Below are 14235 nucleotides of genomic sequence, written 5' to 3' on the forward strand. Positions count from 1 at the left end.
CAAAATCCTATAATTTGATGAAAAGTGTAAATAAAATGGAAGACCACTTCATACATTACCCATGTATTTTTGTTATTGATGTAGCAACCTGTTATGCTGAAAAACTCCTGGGTTTGCCGTATGGGTCAGTCAGTGTTAACTGTGAGCCCAGGCTTTGAGATCTGACATGGGCACAGAGTTTTATGTTAGCAAATTCCATTTCAGCACTAGGGTCAAAATATGCCCCTTAAAGTCTACAGTTCAAAGAGAGCTAGCAAGAATGAATCTGAAAACAATTAAAGAGCCAAATCTTTATTTCTGCATTCCCTACTTCATTTCTGGAAACTTGGAATTTATTCAGAGAGCCCTAAGGTCTTCAGAGACAAAAATGAAGGACCTAATTAGACATGAAGTAAAACAGCTAACTAGAGCTACATGGAGCACAGGAGAAGACTAGCTATTTCTATTTTTAAAAGTAGCATTTCACACTCTCAAGAAAATTTTGTCTTTTTAGACCAATATTTCTTTGGTCAACAAATGCTTAGGTAAACACATTTGTACAGATCCCAGGAAAATGGAAATCTAAACCCATTTAGAGTATTTGTCCAACACCCTTAATACTATTGTCAGATAGTCAGAAACCTCAAACCGTCCACTTGTAAAATGGTTAGAAATTAAAATATTATGCGTATTCAGTTAAGAAAAGGTCAACCTGTGTCACCTGTAACCTTAGGCTATTTAAGATGAAGATAAGATCTTATATTAGAAATGTTAACTTTCTACATTTTCTAATCACAAGGAATTCTGGAAAGAATAATCACAGTTCAAAACCAGGATACTGTGGGTACCTGCTTTGATCAGACCATCAGGTCTGTGGTGGTTTTGGCTGGGATAGAGTTAATTTTCTTCACAGTAGCTGGTATGGGGCTGTGGTTTGGATTTGTGCTGAAAATAGTGTTGATAATACTGTTTTCATTATTGCTGAGCAGTGCTTACACAGAGTCAAGGCCTTTTCTGCCTCTCACACCACCCCAACAGTGAGTGGGCTGGCTGTGTGCAAGAAGTTGTGAGGGGACATAGCCCAGACAGCTGACCCCAACTGACCAAAGGGATATTCCATCCATATGATGTCATGCTCAGCATATAAAGCTGGGGAAAGAAGAAGGACATTTGGAGCAATGGCATTTGTCTTCCCAAGTAACCATTATGCATGAAGGTGTTTAATTGCCGGCTGGGGTTAAACCATGACAAGGTCCTACACGGTTCTTTACAAAGGTTCTCTTAAAGAAGTTGGAGTAATTAGTTAGGGGACCACTTTCAACCCATGATTTACAGTATGTACCAATCTCATACTAACAAACACAGAAGCAGTTCAAATAAAAACAAGTGGCTACTTCAGCCACACAGAAGCTATACCAAGCTGTTCTCATATAAAATAGGTCATATACTTTGTAAGTACAGAAAAAGGCAGACAGAATTTGCATCTCTTTGTTTACAATAACATATTTTGGTTTTCTGATTCTATGCCCTGTATGAATATGGTTTTGATTTTGCTATTAATCAGTGCAGCCAACATATTCTTCTCTGTCAAACACTTCAAATATTGTGAAATATAAAAGGCAGATTAAGATTAATGTCTCTCAATTATATTCCAATTCTGCCTCTTTTGGCTTTAAAATCAATCATATTTGTTAACCACAGGGTGCAAGCGTTGCACTTGATAAATTAAACTCCAAGATGATTAAAGATGCAGTTGCTGGTCAGTGGAAAGTTACATAACTTATTTCCAGAATGTGTTATTTCAAGATAACACTTTGTATCCACACTGTTGAATTTTTACACAGCTTTTTGAACTCCAATGAACAGTCACTCATAGAATACAATCTGAAAAAATATGTGGCTTCTTGATACTCTTAAAACTGTTCCAGTTGCACATCAGTCCATCTGTCAGGATGTTATTAGTTTTACAATATGAATGGACTATTCAGTGCCACGTTCAATTTTCTTTTTCAAAAGGAAACACAACAGTATATCCAGTCTAAACATTTCAAAGAGAAGCCTCCTAAAAATGCCCCAAAACTGTATTTTGTCCTAACGGTACAGTTGTAGCAAGAGTCCGAAACTTGACTCAGTCTTCCTGAGGGGACAAGAAGAAGAACAGTGAAAGTTCTCTATAGACATACGATGCAAATTATGCAAAATTCCAACCTAGCAGCCACACTAAAAAGTATTGACTGGCACTGTGCCCATCAGGGACCATATGCCAACTGGAGTAGGATGCAGTTCAGCTATTCAGCTTCCTATGACGAGCAACCATGTGCCAAGAATTTGAAGTATGGGCAAAATCATGCTCTATGCCTTTCTTTTCTCGTATCAGCAGTAATTCCAAACAATAGCCTTAATGCAAAAGAGAAGACAAAAGGTCTTGTGACTGCACCTCTTTTTATACTATTCAAAATCAACCTTAATTAGTAATCTTGACTAAATATATTTATATCATATACATCATGAGCTAAGATCAGTATTAGAAGCATTTTGTTTCAGAGACAAAGCAAAAAGCCTTTCTTTTGTATTGCAAGCTACATTTTGAAATGCAAATTACCAGAAACTTGAAAAAAATATTTAATCTGGAAATGTCAAAAACACATTAGGTATTGCCAAACTCCAGCAATCTGCCAATAAAATCTCTAACCTTCACACATGATTGGAGCCAGTATTTCAAAACTAGCCACAACAGTAAATTTATCTTGTTCTGAATTCGAAGTTGACCAGAAACCCTGTGTCATAGTCCTGATGAGTCACCTAGAAAGACCTAGAAGAAAATTAAACAGCTTTCCTGCCCAGCTGTTCTGAAAGTATCTGTTTACAGTGAACCCTACCCTAATCCAGTCTGAAAGGCCTAGATTACAAGCTAGCAATCATCTATCTCTTAGCAAACACCAAGAAAAACATTGTGCCAGCAATGCAGGACTTACTGACTTAAAATTAGGTGCATACTCAAAAAGGTAGTAATACAGTAGTCTTTGCTAAGTGTAATAATCTAAATACAGTTGATATTCCATGAGAAGAGAACCTGCCTGGGGAGGAAAAACAATCAAAGTTACACCATGAATTATGGAAAGTTCTAACTGCAGTTGAAGGACTTTTCATTTTGTATTCAGCTGACTGGTTCATAAGGAACCAGTAATGAAAGATTCATCACCCTGTCTTTGGGACCTTAAGTAAATTAATGTGTAGTTGCTACGTAGTTCCTAGTGGTCAGATATGTACATACTACTTAAAGCAGTGCTACAGGGGATACTATTCTTCTCGTCATTGATGGCACGTGAAAATTCAGAGTCAAGCACTATGAAAACTTTTAGAAACAACCTTTTAACAATTACCTTGAGCACTAAAACTTGGTTGTTCAGGGATTTTTCAAGCAAAATAAAGAGAACATACAGATCAGGAATCATATGTAACTGCTACCTATAAATGGAGTATATGTAAGTATAATAGACCTCAGTTTTGCACATTAAGATGAATCCTAGCAACGTGTATAAAAAGACTACTTTGTGTTCAATATGAGTAGCTCCTATAGTTAGGAGGAAAATAAGCAAAAACATTACTTACACATTTGTCATCTGATCCACTGGCTATAAACCGTCCACAAGGAGATACTGCAATTCCACATGGATAGCAGCAGCTACTGTGCCCTTCAAAACGACGTTCACACCTTCAGAGAAATTTCGGTCTTATTAACACTAATGAATAACTAGCTGGTTTAGTGCCATTTTCATTAAATCCTGATGAAGTCTCATCCATTTTTCTTAGTCTACAAATTTACTAAGGCACATCCACAAATTAAGTTTTAAATATCTCTGCAACAGGATTTTGACAAAACTGAAAAACATTGAAGAATATTAACAACTAAAAATAAAATGCTCCTACCCCAGGACAATGCTCAAAACCATGCTTAAATTTTGTTTAGTTTACAAAGACAGAAACATCATTAGTATTTAGAAATGAGGAGCCGTGATGCCTACCTTTAAGCTACCCCTAGTTAACCATCTCAGCAGGGAAAAACAAACTCCCCTGCATTAAGGGGAGGGTGTTCTGAAAGCCAATCTGCTCCATGAAGCTTTAGAAATCTCCCTCAAGTACTTTATATCGAATGAAGATCCAGTATGTGGAATCATAACATAAGTAATTATTGTTTGCTTTTCTTATTCCCAAATCTGGATATTTAATCTGTGTTGCTTTATTTACATTCCTACTCCATGCACTAATTTATTTTATCTTGTAAATTCAAGAAAGGTAATATCCAAATGACATTCCAAACTGATAAATCTAGCTATCAACCCTACAGCTGTAGATAATGTCTTACCTATCTGAGTTAATACAGTCTTAAGGAAGGAATGCATTTAAATTTAACACAGAGAATTAATTTCCTACTTTTCACGTTAATATTGCAAAGAAGAGTTGTGGAGTAAGTTTTTGGTAGCTACGTACAATTGGCCCATTTAAAAATAATAATGTTTTTAATGAGATGAAGATTAATATCCATCTAAAAAAAAATCCGTGATTGTAAAGAACTGTGATAGCTCTATAGTCATTACAAAATTAAGGAAAAAAGTGGTACTTAGAGTTGTTTCAATGTTAAAAGACATTTTAATACAATTTTCAACTCCATTCAGAATTATCATTTACATACATATACCTCATTTCAGAGCTTTATTTTTATACCCATGAGATATAATTTCAAAACAGACTTATAATTGTATTCTTCTTTTGCCTTTATTATTAATGCTAGCAACCTGATCTCCTTACAAAACAAAATCAAATTCTTCACGATAATACAGCTGTCGCACATTCTTTTTTTTTTATGTATGCTAGGCCCAGGAATAAATTTGAAAGAGTAACATCTCTTGCCAACACCTGTGATATACACTTTTTCCTGGCCAGTGAAATCACAGACACTATGTTAATTCAATTGACTGGACCCATGTGCAGAAATCTCTAAATTTTTATACCATGTTGTTCTATTTTAGAACGCATGTATGTGTAAGAATGCACTGAATGCCAAGTTGATTTCGTTCACCCAGGTGAAACAAAAACATTACTTTGTGACTGATCCAATGGCTATCACTGAGTAAAGCATAAAAAAAGACACTTTTGAATGCATGAAAATATACCATTTTCCAGAGCCTAACTCTGAACTTTCACAGATACATATATTTGGCTGAATTTCTGTATAACAAAACTACTGATATCAATGGACATTTTGTGTATACAGTAACCAGACCTTTCATCTCAGGCTAGTTCTACTCTAAAACTGTTGTAAATAATCCAATTTAAGAGAACACTACAGTCCAAAGAGAAGTAACTTTTAAAGACAGTCAATTACTGTGACTAAGATGTAAAATCATTCTTCAACTTCAGTTTGCACATAGCTCTTGCAAGAATATTCAGAGACTTTCAATGGCCGCATTTGGGCCATTGAATAACCTGCCTCTAATTCAAGCTTCCTATGCAGCATTCTAACATATATGACTCCAAAGGTTAGGCAATGGAGGACAAGTCACAGAATACTTATTTGATTTATACTTTCAAAGAACTTTACATTTTGGAACATAACTTTAAAAAAAACATAACAGATAGCATGTTTCTCATACCACAGCTTTCACAGAATCATATAATGACTGAGGTTGGAAGGCAACATCTGGAGGTCATTTGTCCAGCTTCCCAGCTCACCTAGAGTCAGTTGCCAAGGACCATGTCTGGACAGGTTTTGAATATCTCCAAGATGCAAAATTCCACAACCTCACTGGGCAACCTGTGCCATTGCTCAGTCACTGGAAATGGTTTCCAGAATCAGTTGTTCCATTACTTTCCCAGGGATCAAGGTGAAGCTGATGAGTCCATAGTTCCCTAGGAACTTCTTGCCTTTTTTGAAGATAGGAAAGACATTTACTTTCCTTCAGTCCTCAGACACCTCTCCTGATCACCATGATCTTTCAAAGATAATTGAGAGTGGCCTCACAATGATATCAGCGATCAATGAGCTGAAGGCAGGCTTTAAAGAAGACAGAGCTAGGCTCTTTTCAGTGGTGCCCAGTGACAGGACAAGAGGCAATGGGCAAAAACTGAAATATAGGAGGCTCTGTCTGAACATCAGGAAGCAGGTTTTAGTGTGAGGGTGACTGAGCACTGGCACAGGTTGCCCAGAGAGGTTGTAGAATCTCCCTCCTTGGACATATTCAAAAGCCATCTGGTCATGGTCATGGACAACCAGCTATACGTGACACTGCTTAAGCAGGGGAGTTAAGTAAGATGACCTCCAAAGGTGATTAAGCAGCAAAGGCATTATTATAACTTTGGGCAAGTCTTTCTTTCAAATATCTTAGAAATAAAAATGAAGCATGATGTATTTCATGTGCTTGCTGTTGCTCTTCACGGTCAGATGTCGCACTGCAAGATTTTGCCCTCAGTTAGGTTCCTACTAAACATTATTCATTGTGTAGAGTAGATCTCTCCCACAAGTCAGCCTCAGTCATGTTTTTTCTTGTCTCTGCCAGAGTCCCAGTTGCACTGTTTGCAAAATTCAGGGTCCCCCCAAAAATACAGTCTTTCCCAGTGCCTTTTCTCATTGTCACATATGGACAATGTTAATAGAAATGTTTGGAGAAAAAGTTGCTTTTTAATCTTATACTTGTAAGATACAACAGCATCCCCAGAAAGAAATTTCCTCATGAGAAAAATAAACAAAATTCATATATCATCTGTGTCTCCTGAGTATGCCTTCAGGATCACCATTCTTCCTTAAGTAGAGCACTGGCCATCAGGACTAGTTCTCAGTGTTTAAGACCTCATTCTCAGGGCCTGTAAAAGCTAACTTCCTCAATGAGGTGTTTCTTCTTCACAGAAGAGTCTCCTAATAAATCACTGCAGACAACTTCCTTTCAAAAGAATTTGACTCCTCTGCATTTGTGATCAATAACTCAATTACTCTACCTATAAATGGATGCATAAGAACTAACAGGATGCCAAAGCTTTCACTGATCTTTTCTCTGCTATACCACAGCAATATAGAGCAATGTCTGAGTCATAGGACAGTGCCCCTTTTCCTTGTGCTACTACAGCCACAGTAATAACTAACATCCTAGATTCTATTTTCTTAATTGTTTTCCTGTTCAGCTTTTCCATTATAATCAGGACGTATGTTCTATTACAAGTATAGCTTCTTCCCCGTCCCCTCAAAATCCTGTTCTAAAAAGACATTTAAAAAAACCGATTCCAACTAAACTTTCCACAGAATCCAATAGAAACTTTGTTATCCAATGTATTAACTCCAGCTATCTCCAGATATCACAGGAATGGAAAAAAAGTGAATAAAAATCCTAGAATAAATGTGTATAATTTTAGCTTATTCTAGGAGTTCTCTCATTTCAGGGCTTTTTTTTCCTCCTGTTGTGTTGGGTTTTTTTGTTGGTTTTTTTTTTTTTTTTTTTAAGTAGCAACAGGTGGTGATCAAACTTATTTTGGATATTGCAAGCCTTACGTGGCCAGCTGGAATGCTGTTCAGCCTCCTAAGAATGCTTTTCTAGTCAGAGCTTTTCAGGGGTTACCATGACAAACATCTGGTAATTGCATGGGACAGCAAACAGCCAAATTTTCCCTATGTTCTCCATTGTACAGCTTTTAATCTACTTTCCAAAATATGAATCTGTTTATGTCACAAACAACTTGCAGAATATTAGAAAAAAAAGTAACGTTTTCTGTCTTTGTAAGAGAAAGACACCAGAATGGTGCATGTCTTTATAAATCAGGGAATACTCTCACAAATAAGTCTATTTCATTCTACTTGCTGCATTAAAAAAAATATCTTGACTGCAAATCAAAGTTTCCTTTTTTTTTTAACCACTTTTCCTTGTATGCTATTACTTTGTCCCAGTGCTCTGGTATTTGTTCAGAGACCCTTCAGATCCATTGAGGCTCTACGAAATCTGAGTATAACTTGACAGTAGTGGTAGCGACCTTAGATGTTCTATACACATGGATTTCATTTTAAACACAAACCAAACCCTTCACATAGGAGCTCAGCATGTTTTCACCAACAGCATCCAGCAGTTGGGGAACCACATGTTCCCCATCCTGCATACTTTCATGCATCCCCAGTCCCAAAGTTGGAGGAAGTCCAACCACTGCTTTATCCCTTTTTCCCCTCAGAATCCAGATAGCAAGACTCAAAGCTCCAGGGAAGAAAAGATAGCAAATCATGGGATCCCCACGTTCAAAAGAGACCAAGAAGTAATCAAATTCTGAGCATGCGTATATGTGTATCTTGCTTAGGATGATGTTAAGCAGTTAGTTCACAGTGGAGATGCAAACTGAAAAGTATCTGAAAATTGAAGGGTCATTCATTCAAACTGCATGTCTGACCCTAAGACTCTCAAAGTGTAATTGTTTGAAAATGTATGCAATGAGTTCCATGTGGCTGCAGGAATTCTACTAAAATAAGTTGCCAGGGGAGCTTATGATCTAGTTGCACAGGATCGTAATACAAGTTGGAGGTTTTACCTTAATGTCTGAAACTATCTTTATACAATTGGCAAATCTTTTCAGAGGCTGAAAGAGGGTGAAACTGATTTTCCCTGGGATCATACATCAAAGCATTATCATGCATCTAAATATTCTGCAGAAGAAATTCAGCATGTCCAAGTAGTCTAGTATTCTTCAAATATCTTCACTATGGTCCAACAAACACCCACTGCCTTTTTTCCAGAAAGAGGTGAGGAATGGCTATTTCAGCAGCAAACAGCATTAGAGCAGCTGAACTTGTATTTCTGAACTGTTCAGAGTGAGAGTCAGAGACAGGCTGCTCTTGCCACCAAAGGTGTTGGTGTGGTGGTGGTTAGGAACTCCTTCCAACACCTTGCCCCTGCCAGTCTCACTACCTGCAACAGTCATCTAGCAGCTGCCACATCTACCTCCCCACACCTACCATAGCAGCAGCCCAGACCTCTAAATTTTCCCTGCTCTTCCCACCTCTGGGTAGATAACGAGCACATCTGACAGCATAGCAGAACTGTCCCATTTCCACCTTCTAAATTATTTCCCAATTTCAGCTGTTATTGTCCATCCTGGTCTCTTATTCAACATTACATCAGTCTCTCCAGCAAGTTTCACACCTCTATATTTCTGTGGCTAGTAGAGAAGAGCAAAGGCTAATTTCATAGGATTACAGAGGCACATCATGGTTGAGGTTGGTAGACAGCTCTGGAGGTCATTTCATCCAATCTCCCTGCTTGCATAGAGCTACAGTGGCTTCACCAATGCTAAACAGAGTGGAAGCATTACCTCCCTCAGCCTGCTGGCAACACTCCTCTTGATGCAGCCCAGGATATCATTAGCCTTCTTTGCTACAAGGGCACATTTCTGGCTTATGTTTATGTTGGCATGCCCCAGGATCCCCAGGTCCTTTTCTGCAAAGCTGCTTTCCAGGTAGTCACATCCCCAGCATATATTGGTGCCTAGGGATTGCACTTGGTGCCAAGGGGACTTTGCATTTACATGGATTCACAGACTCGTAGGGGTTGGAAGGGACCTCTGGAGATCATCTAGTCCAACCCTCCCACTAAAGCAGGATCACCTAGAGCAGGTTGCACAGGATCGCGTCCAGATGGGTTTTGAATATCTCCAGAGAAGGAAACTCCACAGCCTCTCTGGGCAGCCTGTTCCAGTGCTTGGTCAACCTTGGAGTAAGGAATTTTTTTCTCATGTTCAGATGGAACTTCCTGTGTTCCAGTTTGTGTCCATTGCCCCTTGTCCTGTCGCTGGGCACCACGGAGAAGAGTCAAACCCCTTCCTCTAGATATCCACCCTTTAGATATTTATAAACATTTATAAGATCCCCTCTCAGTCTTCTCCAGACTAAACAGACCCAGATGTCTCAGCATTTCTTCATACAAGAGATGCTCCAGTCCCTATCTTTGTAGCCCTCCACTGGACTATTTCTGGTAGTTCCCTGTCTTTCTTGAACTGGGGTGCCCAGAACTGGACACAGTACTGCAGACATGGCCTCACCAGGGCAGAGTAGAGGGGGAGGAAAACCTCCCTCAACCTGCTAGCCACACTCTTCTTAATACATCCTAAGATACCATTGGCCTTGTTGGCCACAAGGGCATGTTGCTGGCTTGTTGTCCACCAGGACTCCCAGGTCCTTCTCCACAGTCCTGCTTCCCAGCAGGTCAATGACTAACTTGTACTAGTGCCTGGGGTTATTCTTCTTAGGTGCAGGACCCTACACTTGCCCTTACTGAATTTCATACGGTACCTCTTTGCCCAATTCTCTAGTCTGTCCAGGTCTCACTGAATGGCAGCGCACCCTTCCGGTGTGTTGGCCACTCCTCCCAATTTAGTATCATCAGCAAACTTGCTGAGGGTACACTCTGTCCCCTCATCCAGGCCATTGATGAATATGTTGAATAAGACTGGACCAAGCACTGACCCCTGGGGCACACCACTAGATACAGGCCTCCAACTAGACTCTGCACCGCTTATCACAACCTTCTGGGCTCTGCCATTCAGCCAGTTCTCAATCCACCTTACTGTCCACTCATCCAACCCACACTTCCTAAGCTTGCTAACGAAGATGTTATGAGAGACAGTGTCAAAAGCCTTGCTGAAGTCAAGGTATACAACATCCACTGCTCTCCCTTCATCCACCCAGCTGGTCATGCCATCATAGAAGGCTATCAGATTGGTCAGATTTCCCGTCATTGAACTTTGTGACACTGCTGTCAGCCATTTCTCCAGACTGTTGAGGTCCTTCTGGATGACAGCACAACTGTCCAGCGTTTCAAATACTCTCAGTTTTGTGTCACCAGCAAACTTGCTACACTCTGCCACATCATCCAGATAGTTAATGAAGGTGTTGAACAGGATTGGAATCAGTAGTGATCCTTGGGGTACACTGCTAATTACTGGCTTCCGACTAGACTGCATCCACTGATCACCACCCTCTGATGTTCCCATTCAGATAGTTTTCAATCCTCCTCACTGACTGCTCATCCAGCCCATTTCATCAGCATCTCTGTGAGGATGTTATGGAAGCCATTGTTGAAAGCCTTACTGAAGTCACAGGAGACAGTATCCACTGCTCTCACCTCATCTACCAAGCCAGTAATTTTATCATAGATGTTTATTGAATTGGTCAAGCATGACTTCTTCTTGGTGAATCCATGCTGACTACTTCCAATTAATTCCTTGTCATTTATGTGCCTGGAAATAGTTTCCAAGATTAACTGCTCCATCACCTCCCCAGGGATTAAGGTGAGGCTGACCAGCCTGTAGTTCCCCAGATTCTGAAGTGTCTTTTCCTCAGAAATTTATAGAATCTCTTCTTGGTCAGCTGGAGATAGGAACAATTACTGAATAGATATTTTAAGGCGACATATAAAAATCACCCAAGCTGCAGCTACAAAGACAACTTGTGTCTTGTTTCATCTCATATTCTGTCAAACACTAAGTGTCTTAGATTAAGAAGTCTGCTGTTGATGCAGGTGTTCTTCCTTCAAGGAAGGCAATGACTGATAAGAGCAGAGACAGAGTATTTTTTCATGCCTTAGATCATGAAAAGACCTGAGCAGCTCTTCACTCACCCAAAAATGTTTCTATGGGATAATCTCTGCAAAATCAGTAAATCTTTCTTCAATTATTCATCTAGCTTGAATGATCAGCATATTCATATGCTGATTGTGCTTATAATCTAGCAAATTCATCAGTGCATGGCTTCCCTGTGCAGAGGTATTGACCTTGCATTATCTTAATCTGTTTATATAATACATTACAGAGCTTTGTATATACTGCCTACATTACTATCCCTTTCAGAAGTGGAAGGAATTACTTTCAAGTTAGGAGTATTGCTGAGAACATTAAGCAGCTTTTGGTTTCCAGTTAACTACATGGATCACATGCTTGATAATTACCAGGACGGACTTATAAGCACTTTTTTTGGAGTAGAAACAAAAATAAAAACATCACAAGGCATTCCTTAGTGTGCATTTTACAGATCTTTGCATCTTATGTGAGAAATAAAGATAATGGTGACTATGCATGTCAAGGTGCAGCAAGAGCAAGGCTGCTATAAAAGGGAAGATGAATGAGAAGCCAATGGTGGTCATGGTACAGTGTCCTCACCAACCAGGCACTGTTGCGACATATCTGAATAGGGTGGGCAGAGTAGTGTGCTGATAACAAGGTCCATTGATAGTCCCAAACAAGTGAGGTGATGAACCAGGTCCAGGGTCCATCCCAAGAGTCCGATCAGGAGCAGCAGGAGATGGAGACAGATACAGGGCTGGAGGCAAGACTGCAACATGGGTCCGCTGGAGACAGAACTCAAAGCAAACTGCCTACAAAGTAGGTCAAGGTCCATGGAGAAAACAAGGCCAGAGGCAGGACTTGAGACAGGTACACCAACAACATAGTTCAGGCAAGGACTAAATGTCCAGGTCTGACCTTAAATGCAGTGCCTGAAGCAAGGAGCAGAGAGTGTATTTGTGAGGGTCCAAGGCTGGTCAGGGCAATTAAGGCCCAATGGTGCACCCAGGGCCCTCACAGTGCAGTCTGTAACTTGAGTAAAGATACATCTGAGTAAAGAAAATCTGAGACCAACCCAGGCCATAAAACTAGTGTCACAAAGAAGGATGAAGCTTTACTACACTGTGACCTTAGCTACATTTTACTGATGAGCAAGGAAGGTCCACACCAGTGCCTAAAAGCTTTGCAGAAGATCTGAAATCTGTCTTGGGGAAGAAAAGCTTACACCACTTCATATTCTAGAACCTCTCTTAGGAAAGTGACTCTTTGGAATGAATCATGCAAGGGAAACGGCAAACTGCTGCAGAAATCTGGACAGCTGATTCTTCTCAGTATCAGCCAGTCATGAAGCAGAGGGTATTCACGTAACTTTGCCAGTGAATGTGAGCTGGTGCTACAACTAAGTGTTTAGTTAATATTCTAAATGCATTTACAAAGTGAAGAGGGCAACACTTTGAATTGATAGTTTCCTCCTAACATAATGAATGAAAGAAACTTCCTTTCTTCTGAATGTTTTAATGCACAGAATTATCTAATCTACAAGTGGGAGGAAATGAGAAATTGAAAGGATCCAGACTGGTAAAACAGAATCAAAAACTGTCATGTGAAATTTAAATGACATATGAACATATTAAAGCAGTTGATATTTAGTCTAGTCTGCCATTTTTGGTTGCAACGGGTTTACTGTGTAAGGGAATGGAATTTTCCTTAATTCCTAAGCTTTTACACTCTACGCATTGGTTTTACAGCACTGGGATGCCAAAATATATCTGTCTCTCACTGCCCTATATGTTCATGAACATAGTCACTAAAACCAAGCAGGACTGGCAGATAAGGAGGCTTAGTGTACTGGAATTTTCTGATATATCTAGCCTGGGTGATCTATAGGACTCACGAACTTGTGTCATTCCAATCTAGCCTTTCCTGAAAGATTAAAATTAAGTGGTGGAGACAACAGGTACAGAACCCTGTGAATCATTGCTAGATTCCTGACTTCAGGAGCTGCGATTTCTCTAAAATGCATTCAATAGAGATACAGAAGAAGGAGGTAGAATGGTGGAGTTTCTTGTTTTATGGACATTTAAGAGTCTACAATGTTTCATCATAAAGAACACTTAAACTCCTTCAAAAAATGTAAGCATGCATCAATCTTTTGTACCTCCTGATCATTAAATGCTTGTCTGACTCTTTCTTGGTAATCCTGAAGCTAGTAATTGTAATGTTCTTCTCATTCAGATTTCTATTGTACCTCAGTCTAACTCCTGTGTTCACTGCTTCCACTTTGGACCCAAGAGAAAGTTTTTTTACTTGTTCTCCAAGTAGCCATTCTTTTAGACAAGATAGACTTAAATTGCTCTTCACAATGTCTTGGAAGTTGGTCAAAAGTCATTATCTTACTGTAACACATGTATTCATAAAGCCTCATAGTTCATTATCCTAACCTGGAAGAAGAGTAGCCAGAGTTGGTTCTTCTTCCAAAAAGATCTATTCTCCTTGGTTCTTTATTTATAAGTCTGCTTTGTAGATTGTCTGGAGGTTTTCTTAGCTACAGTTATAAATTAGGAGAATGCAGAAGTATAGAAATATTCAAAATCTTCAGATGAAACTTTACAAATCCATGCATTTCAAAGCAAATGAAGCAGAAGTCTGAGTAAATCCAAAAGTCACTAGCAG

At 39.4% G+C, this 14235-nt stretch overlaps 1 protein-coding gene across 1 annotated transcript in view; it reads right to left on the reverse strand.

Moving 5' to 3' along the window:
* WDR27 (WD repeat domain 27) overlaps positions 1 to 14235 on the reverse strand; it is a 127127-nt gene that overhangs the window by 62586 nt on the left and 50306 nt on the right. The window contains exon 22 of the mRNA XM_054819477.1: positions 3592 to 3694. Coding sequence (XP_054675452.1) covers positions 3592 to 3694 — 103 coding nt within the window. The remainder of the gene's footprint in view (positions 1 to 3591; positions 3695 to 14235) is intronic.

Source organism: Grus americana, chromosome 3 (assembly GCF_028858705.1).
Source record: "Grus americana isolate bGruAme1 chromosome 3, bGruAme1.mat, whole genome shotgun sequence".
Lineage (NCBI taxonomy): Eukaryota > Metazoa > Chordata > Aves > Gruiformes > Gruidae > Grus > Grus americana.